The 10,398-nt window shown below is 31.8% G+C and overlaps 1 protein-coding gene across 1 annotated transcript; it reads left to right on the top strand.

Annotated features, from left to right (window-relative positions):
- Positions 1-61: 61 nt before the first annotated feature.
- On the top strand, positions 62-10,390 carry LOC130443583 (UDP-galactose transporter senju). The gene is made up of 4 exons (XM_056778329.1): positions 62-379; positions 2,394-2,511; positions 2,569-2,755; positions 9,234-10,390. Exons 1-4 carry the CDS (start codon positions 292-294, stop codon positions 9,882-9,884), a joined length of 1,044 nt encoding a protein of 347 aa, XP_056634307.1. The 5' UTR covers positions 62-291; the 3' UTR covers positions 9,885-10,390.
- Positions 10,391-10,398: the final 8 nt, after the last annotated feature.

Raw genomic sequence — 10,398 nt, 5'->3', positions numbered from 1 at the left:
TTAAATTCGATGAATTTAACTGATTTTTCAATTTATACGTTGGCGACACTGTTAAATACTCGAACTCTGTTCTGTGCTCAGACCCATAAAAAGAAAAATATAAACACAAAAGGTGCTATAATTTATAGACATATAAGTAATCTGTCAATTTTAGTATCTAAAACATAAAAAAATAAGGTACTAAAATATTCAATTGGTAATCGAGTATGAGAAAAAGCAATTGTCATAACCTGATAATGAATTATCTACTGTCAATATCGAAGTTAAAAAGTAATATGTTCGTTTACAAGTATGTCTAGTTTACATTTGAAGGAATTGTTTCCTTCAAAATTTAGTTTTATTATATTTGTGGGCTACATATTTTTATTTGTAAACCAAGGTAAGTTTAGTTTATTTTGCATCAAATTATAATAACAATGAAAACTAAGGCTTTATTGAATAATATAAGGGAGTAGAAGGCGCTTATTATACGTTAGCTCAGGCGTTTACTGCCGAGGTAGTGTATTCTAAGTGAAACACATAATGAAACTTTCTAGTACCTAATAAAATAAATATTTTTTCTTTGAACATAAGAAATTGTTTATTTGTAAACTTATTAATATATTTGAAAAAATTATATAATTTGCTTGACTTTGTTAGAACAAATTTTTCAATATTGGAAATACATATTTTGAATAATCTAGAGTCATACGTTGCAATTAATGAGACATTTTCTCAATAAAATAATCAAAACTAATAAACCTCCAAGATTACTATTGAAGTAAAAGTTCCTACCTACTCAATTTTACTACTATAGGTTATAATAACAATTATTTTTTTATAATAATAAAATATTATGATCTGTATTGTTAAAAGTAGTATAGTTATTATTATTATTATTAAAAAAAGCAAAGGGTATTGATAACAGAATTATATTACTACATCCAATATGAGGGATAGTAGTAAAAATTCAATAAATGAAATGGTAATTATGACTTGTTTTCTTTATAATTAGTTTAAAATCACTTACTTGCTCTTTTTACTCAATTGGAAAAAATAAAGGATCATATATTTCTCTATCTACTTCAATCATAGTAATTCTTTTTATTTTCATTAGTTTTATCTGCATTTTTTCATATTCTCATTTCTAAACCAGTTTTCTATAATGTCAACAACAAACTTCAATTATATGTGCAAGATGTATTGCAAAGTACGTCTTAGATCTTAAATCAATATACTTTTAGAGGTTTGCTATATACAAAGTTATTTATCAATTTTTATTCTACTAATATTATTTACTATAATTCATCTATCATTCTTCATGTTTCTTCTAAGTTTGCCTATTTGATATATTTTCTCCCAAGAAAGACATTTCAACAGACAACTGGTAAATATATTGACAATTGCAAAATCTTGTATTTTAGAAGAGATAAACGAGGGGTATCTTGAGTATATGGAAAGTCTAAATTTTAAAGAGGCACATTTGAGGAGCTTAAGAAATATGATTTTTTATTCCATTTCAAAAACATCCTCAAATCCCACAAGTTTGCATAAGGCCAATGTAATCAATCAGTATTTTCTGAGTAAATGTAAGGAGAGGATTGTTTTATACAATAGCAATAAGCTGGAACCTTCTACAAATTTTTTTTTGTTATGGAAACTCAAATCAATTCATAATTTTTCGCCCGGTGGATACGCTACCGTTTTCCAAGCCGAAATATTCGCTGTTTTGGAATATGGACGCGCGATATTCAGTCGACAAAGTAATCTCAATCTGCTCAAATATCAAAACTGCCATACAAGCCATAACGGCCAAAGGGTGGGCTCTAGACTAGTGCTGGAGTGCAAGAAGGTCCTACAAAATGGTGACTAATGGCTGCAAGAACCAACTCGTTCGGGTATCAGGTCACAAGAACAAGTTGAACTGGACTCAGTGGTCAGACTGGGATGGGCGAACTAACTAATGGGCCCCGAATCCATTATTAGAATACTTAAAAGTGTTACTGTCACGTCCCTCAACAGTCAGCTTGCAAGTCGGGCTCGGCGGAGATGGATGAGACAAGCGAAGCCACACATAGATGGACCCACTGCGATTCTTTTACCAAACTGCTCCAATTAAATAGGCGCGAAATCCGAAAATCGAAGGCGCCATCTCCACATCATGGAAATCACGGATGATCCGGAGTGTCAGCTTCTCAATGGACATCGGCCTTTGATAATGTCAAATGAGGTACAACGGAACTATCAGAATGCCTACGTGCTTAGCGGCCCTTGGCACACAACGCTACTATGAAATATGGATTGATAGTGGAATTTGTTTAAACTTAAATAGATTTTTAGACGTTTGCTTTTCTAACTAACAATAAAATGTAGATGTTTGAAAGATTATATGAGAATTATTCTAATCATTTCAGGTATTCTCGTTACTGCTTCACAACAGTCAGATAATAATTATAATTACAATATAGTTACGGTGGTACTACTAACCGAGGTTTTAAAGTTAATGGTTTCATCACTCTTATACTGTAGGGAGTAAGTTTTTATTTGAATGCCGACATAAGTGGTATATTCACGGTTTTTATTTTTCAGAAATTCCGCCACAAATCTAGTTACAGAAATTGTAACAAATAAAAACGTTCTGATACTTTATTTTATTCCTGCATTTTTATACTGTTTGTATAATAATTTGGCATTTTGGAATTTATCGTCCTTCGACCCAACAACGTATTACTTGTTGCTACAGTTGAGAGTTGTAATTACAGGTATTCTTTTTCAGGTAAGTGTCTTATAATAATCTATTTCAAATCTGTGTCAACTAGACAAAAAATTCCTATTTAATAGAATCAAACGCTGTACTAATATTAAATAGAAATACTTATGGACTTGGAATTAGAACTTGATGTAACTAGTGCTAAGTTAGAATTTCTGGAAGTGTTGGTGATATCCATACTGAATACACTGTTTACACCACCACTACACTGTCTAACACGTGCTTTGATTACCAAGTTATCCCCTTAAGAGACTGAAGGTAAACTAAAACCTTATATTAAATTTTCCCACCAATAAACCTTTTCCCGCGAAAATTAATCCCAGCGGGAAAAACCTCCTTGGCGGGAATCTTTACATTTATTCCTTGACTACTAAGCCATAGTGTGGACTGTGAGGAAGTGTCTCTTTGTCCCCACTTAAGCTACTTTTACACTTAGTACTTTCAATGCTTTCAAATACATCCAACAATTTATTATTGAATATTAATATTTATGTCATGATTATGTCAGCGTGATCGACAATACTCGATTTTCCGGACTGTTCATATTTCAAATGAGCTATGTGCTCTTTAAACCGGACAATGACGGATCTCGTAGTCTGCCCAATATACTTCCCTTCATAATCACCACTGTTAATTCCATATACACCAAATTTAGAATTTTATCCTTAGGATAACCCAACAATTGTTTTAATATATTTAATCCTTTTGTATAAGGGGGATTGATAGATATCAGAGCAATTTTTTCTTGTTTTTTATTTTGTGTTTGGAAAAAAGTGGTTTAACACAGAGATTTCTTAAACCTATGACAATTAATTGACCTATTTAAAATTCTTTTATCATAACCGTTGAGTACTGCTACATCTTAAATAAATGATGTCTTTTCGTTATTGTATCTCTCGAATGTTAATTGGAAAGTGATTCATTAAAACAATTGTAGGACAGACTAAGAGATCTGTTATTGTCCGGTTTAAAGAGCACATAGCTCATTTAAAATATCGAATTTTGTCGATCACGCTGCCAGTCATAACCATGACAGAAATATTAATAATGTAAAATTGTAAAAAATTATCCAATAATAAATTGCTGGATGCATTTGAAAGCATTGACATTGCTAAATATGGGAGTAGAGAATAATTTGATTTTCGCGGGAGGTTTATTTGTGGGAAAATTTAGTATAAAACAAGTAAGTCAGGTCATAAGGATTTAGTTAAACTTCAGTCTCTGAAGATGATAAATTGGCTATCGAAACGCACGTCAAACAGTGTATTCATTATAAACGAATGCCAAGTCTCATCGCCAATGAATCGGCGTCTGCCAGTGATTGTAAAAACAGACATTCAAAGTCTAAAGAAACAGAGCCCCTTACTCCTTTGCAAGCACTGACAATGTTTGTTGAAGCCGATTTGACCAGAAGACCGTACGAAATTATTCGAGCAACGAACAAAAGATTGATGAATTATTATTGAAGGTCAAAGAAGATTGCTACCCACCCAAACTATATGTTGAGTTATATGGCTGGTATCCTATGACTCCAACGATGCATAAGGTCTTGTTGTTGCCGATAGGGAAATTTTCGGAAGAAGCTGCTGAGGCCCCCCGCAATAAACATTTTAGGTCTTATCGCCTAAACTTTGCTCGCAAGTTTTCGAGGGAAGAATGCAACTTAGATATTTATCATAGGTTACTATTAACATCCGACCGATTTATTAGTTCCACGAGAAAGACCAAAAAAACCGCTTCAAAATTATTTTTGCCTGAGACAATGCAGCTATTAATTCCTGCTGAGCCAAACCGACCAATCAATGGAAATTGATGAAAGCGGCGAAAATTTAAATGTAGATAAATAAGTCTCCAATGTATGATTGATTATTTTTAGTGATTATCTATTTAGCTTATGTAACTTTAATATTGTATAACGAATGTAAAGATCCTTTTAATAATATAATATATTTACTTACTTATTAGAACAAAATAAACTTTGTTTTATTTAATAATACATACCTGAATGTATTACTAAAACTTAGACAGCTGTCCCTCCTTGGGGAAAGCCGTGAGTAAAATATTTTTTGATAAAAAATCACAAGTAGGTGCGCCTAACCACCGTGCGCCAAACACAGAACTCTTTTTATGTAACTATTTTGTAATATCAATATCACATAAAATAATTTTGGCCGCCTAAATCCTGAAAAACGATCTAGTGCATCGGTTAAGTTAAACAATATGGAAATACCACAATCAGATAGTGCTAAATACTTAGGAATCCACCTAGACAAAAAACTTAACTGGAAACAACACATCACAAAAAAAAAAGAAAACAACTTGATTAAAAGCAAGAGAACTACATTGGTTGATAGGGCGAAAATCTAAAGTCCTTATCCACAAGTCTGTCATCAAGCCTATAAGGACATATGGAGTAGAGCTGTGGGGCTGCGCTTCCAAATCTAATACAAATATTATTCAGAGATCCCAATCTAAAATACTCCGTCAACTAGTAGATGCTCCATGGTATGTATCACGTATGTATTCACGTGGAACTGGGAGTGCCTACTGTACAAGAAATTATCCAAGAGAGGATCATCAAACACCACAAAACTATAGAAACTCACCCAAATCCACTACTAGAGGAGTTAACACCACGAAACGGGTAAAAAGTGGGCCAATAAACCTAATATGAGGTATAAGAGGCTGCATCACTGTAAGCCTCACCAAGACATTATAGATGTTAGATTATCTCACACTCGAGAGCAAATTAACCCATAGAAGGTAGAAAATATTCTGATTGTTAATAAAAGAAAAATAATTGGAGTAACACATTGTCCACATATAATTTCTGAAACATTTTTTCATGAGTTGACATATTTTTCTCATTATTTTCTTTTGTGTCTACAGGATTTATATTTAATTTTGCCTACTTCCACCACTTCTAGAATTTTGATCAAATCAAATTTTGAATTTTTCATTCCTTCGTGTTTCTTCTAGAAAGTTTTTTTCCTGAAGCAAACCTGCTAGTATTGTATCTTTCTTGAGACAAGTCATCTCTGTTTCAGGAAGATGAAGAATTTCTTTGGAACATATCGTTAAGATGACGAAATCTCTTTCTTCTATCTATAACGTTCTTGCTCTTTCCCTCCATTTTTTTCTTTTCGCTTTTTGGTCTCTTAGGCTTTCTTAGATCCTTTATATCAACAATCCTTTTTGTCTCGTTCCATCCTTTTGTTTGATTTCTTCGTGTTTCTCTCTATCTTACTATAGTTTTTTCCTAGTTCTACGGTGCCCAGCTTTGTTCTTCACGCCTTTTTTTCTAGCTTTTCTCATTACAGACGATAGCTTGGTTATCAAAACGTTTTATATATAAGATTTTAATAGACGCAGTTATTGCAAGTAGAAGAAGCGGGTGAATAATTTTATTTATAAGTTTTGGTTTATATATAAAAGTTTCTTTTTTCAATATTTTCATTTGCGTTCGTATTAACGTAGAAAATAAATTCAAATGTTACTATAGGACTTTATTTATAAACTAATATGAGTGGGTATTCATAGTTTTATTATAATTAATATCTCTACGGCTTACGGGTCATTAACATCGGAACAGGAAGTTTCATTACAATAGATCTTAAAACTACAGAATGATAAATATGTTATGTTTAATATGGTTGTATTATTTTCGTTGGCTAGAAGATTGTTATTTGAATCTAATGAAAATTTCTTCAATTAGTATCTTCTAACACCTAATTTCGATATTTATCAAAATGTAATTTTGTATCTATCCCATAAATATCATAAGAACATCTGGTTTTTTTTAAATTTTTTAATTCTACCATCATTTCTTAATAAAAAAGTAACATGTGACTACGCTAAAATGAACCGTTTCCGAGAAAAACATCATTTTGGGACCGCTGTTGTGATTATTTAGAAAAATTCAAAATAATTTCATCGATAAGTTCATGTTGTCCTACAAAACGATATATACGTTTTTTTTTTGAAAAAGTTTTGTCTTCTACTACGCTAAAACGGTTTTCCAGAAATTCTTAATTAACACTAACGCCTTTCAGTTGATAATTTTACAACTCAATCATGGAGAATAAAAATGTAACATTTAATCAACACATATGAAACACAAAATAGGTAAAACACCATAAATTAAAGCAACTGCCCAAATTGACCACCTGCTTCGTTTACACAAGCAGTATTCGCACCAACAAGATCTTCCTCATTTTCTATCCGACTCTGATAAACGTGAGACTTCATATACCCCAACAAAAAAATCAAGGGGAGTAAGATCCGGAGACCTAGCTGACCAACCAATTTACCCTCCTCGGCCTGTACAGTTCTGTCCATAATAAGAATGTGAAATAAATTTCTCCGTTTAATTTTTGATATTATGTATACATCTACTATTCCAGCACATAAATTTACCGAAAATTTGCATTGGTAAATAATATTAACTTTAGAAAACTCATCATTTTCCCTATATTGTTGAAGATACCAATTAGAAAATTCCTAAAGCGCAAAATCGCGCGATAAAACATCTTGTACATTTGTAAATTTATAAGGATGCAATAACTATTTATTTGCAACTCTTCATATAGAGTTCCTATTAGTATTCAACCTGTGACTGAGGGATCTAATACTTAAAGATGGTTGATTCTCTATATAATTCACAACTTTGTTTTAAAAATTCACTGTATAGATAGTTCGAGGTCGTCCGGCGTTATTCCTTCTGATGTTTAAATTTCCCGTTTCTCTTCATCTTCTATCAATACTGGCAACAATGGAACGGAATGTCTATAAAGTCTTTTCGCCAATTTCCCATTTAGTCGATTTTTTAATTTTTTATCTTGCAATGCACACTTTCACATAAATGTCACGTAAATCAAACTAAACAATTTCATTTTAACAAGAACACAGTTGTTTCCGAAGTCTCCTAATATTCTAAGTCAGAGTAAATTTGAATTTCTAAGATACCCAATGTTTTCAAAAACGTACGCTTATCAATGCTGTGAAAGGTCGGGGCGTGTTTAAATGAAGGAACTAGAAAATTATCATCTGAATGGCATTAGTGTTAGTTAAGAATTTCTGGAAAACCGTTTTAGCGTAGTAGAAGACAATACTTCATTAAAAAAACGTGTAGTTTATCGATGTAAATTGATTCAGAAAAATTGCTTGAATTTTTCTAAATAATCACAAGAGCGGTCACAAAATGATGTTTTTCTCAAAAACGCTTAATTCTAGCATAATCAAAAGTTGTTACTTTTTTATTAAGAAATGATGGTAGAATTAAAAAATTTAAAAAAAATAGCATTTCACCCAGTGGCGGAGAATTCGGGTCCTTGGTCCCTACCGCACGCCTCTGGCGTGATGATTTCTAGTAAAAACAAGAAATCATCTATTCATGTTAGAACAAGTAGTGATTATCATCCTGATAATCGTCAAAAAGTTTCAATCACAATCGATCACACCATTTGAAATTTATCGACAAAAAATTGTTTTATTTTCAACCTTTAACACCCTGTATCTTGGAAATGATGCGTTTGGGCACATAAGTTCCCTATTCTGATAGGCATAATTTGACCCAAGGAATTTCCTCTAGAGCGTGGGCAGTGGAATTTAGGGACGCTCTGTATAATGAGTATATACACGGATGAACATACATAAAGATTACGCATTGATAACATATAATATGGGACATTTTTGGAATCTACGCGAAATTTCAATTTAACTTTATATAAGGCAGAGTATGCCTAAAACCCACCATTTTTGAATTATTTCACATTTTCGAAATTTTTGGACACATGCAGCCCTCCACTAAAAAAATTATATTTCTAACTAAAAGAGAGTTTAATATTTTCGAGATTTGGACAAATAACACTTACAACTTTCAAAATCTGTGATAACCTTGACAAAAATTTATATAGGGTGTTCAGAAAATGGTGCCGAATTTTGCTGTCTAAAAACTAAAAGATGGTGGACTTTAGGCATACGATGCCTTATATAAAGTTAAATTGAAATTTCGCTTAGATTCCAAAAATTTAATAAAAACCATAGCATTCCGCTCAAAATAACGAAGTTTGTGTCCACGGTATAACCGGAAGATTCAGAGAAATGAAATTCTTTCAGCTGAAACTAGCATTTCGGAAAACCCATGCAAGCAAATTTTTAGAACACTAGTCCCACTACTTTCCCATATACATATCGATTCAGCTCGTCGTGGAGGAACCTGTATATACATGTTATATCCTGTTTAATCGGAGACTTGTTCTTTGGCGAACCGGAACTACTAGGTATATAAAAACTAGTAAAATATACTGTCCTAGTATACCAGTTTGCGTGTGGAGTTCTTTGTTTTTTAAAAAATAAATGTTTTAAAACATTACTGGTATCAGTATTTCAAACTTGTTTCGAATGGTTTCAAATGATTCTTTTGTACTGATTTTAATATTAGAAAATAAAAATATTAATGTTATAATCAATTTTTACTTTTTAGGTGATTTTTAAGAAGATTTTAAGCCGAACTCAATGGATTTCCCTTTTAATTTTGACGTTAGGATGTATGATGAAACAAATTAATTTTCCTATCAATTCGATACCAATCAGTGACAGTGTTAAAAAAGCGACTTCGGTTTCTTTAGGATTAGATGCTATTTTCATATTCACTCAAATAATATGTTCTTGTCTTGCTGGGGTCTACAACGAATATCTTTTAAAAAATCGTGGTGCCTCTGTAAATATTTTTGTACAGAATGTATTTATGTACTTGGATTCTATAGTGTGTAACGTACTAATACTTATTTTGAATGGAACTGTAATTCAAGCATTTACTTATGAAAATATCGCCAAAGTTTTCACCTATAAAGTGTTACTAGTGATGATAAATAATGCCGCTATCGGAATAATAACTAGTTTTTTTTTAAAAACGTTAAACTCTATATTGAAGACATTCGCAAGCGCTTTGGAATTAATTTTTACTGCTTTGTTAAGTTATTTGTTATTTGATATACCGATATATGTTAACACAGTATTAAGTATTGGGACTGTTTTATTAGCTACATTTTTGTATTCACAAAACCCTGTACATAATCCCCCTAAACCAACCTCTGTTGATAAAGAGAAATTATTACAAATAGAAGAAGTGTGATACCAGTTAGTTTATATTTGTTATCGATAAAATAAACCAAGTTCAATCCTAAACAATTTTAATTTTACCACCTTGAAAAGCTGACAACTTTGCTAATAAAGAAATGTAGTTTTATGAGATGATACTGGAAAGAAGTACGTCTTTTTAGCTGGGCATTTTATTCATAACTATCTGACTTGTTAAACTTGTTAAGGCTGCCTGCACATCTGCTACTTTTGGCAATTCTTAGTTCGATTCCCTTTTCTTCTTGGCATTTATTCATACTATGAAATCAAACTAAATATTTATTCTTTATTGTTCAATTTTCCATCTTCTACTGCATTCTTTCAACTCGCAAACACTAATTTGGCTGTAAAGCCACATGTACGATTTTTTAAGAATTGTGCTCTCATAGATCGGCGCGTACAATGTTCTAGATTATATTAGATATGTAAAATTAATTACAAGAAACTCTAAAATATGAAAATATTCTTACCTTGTTTAAAATATAAATTATTATGGAACTATTTCATTT

The sequence above is a fragment of the Diorhabda sublineata genome, chromosome 4 (assembly GCF_026230105.1).
Source record: "Diorhabda sublineata isolate icDioSubl1.1 chromosome 4, icDioSubl1.1, whole genome shotgun sequence".
Taxonomy (NCBI): domain Eukaryota; kingdom Metazoa; phylum Arthropoda; class Insecta; order Coleoptera; family Chrysomelidae; genus Diorhabda; species Diorhabda sublineata.
The sequence above is the reverse complement of the archived record's forward strand: the minus strand, read 5'-3'. Positions and strand labels throughout refer to the sequence as shown.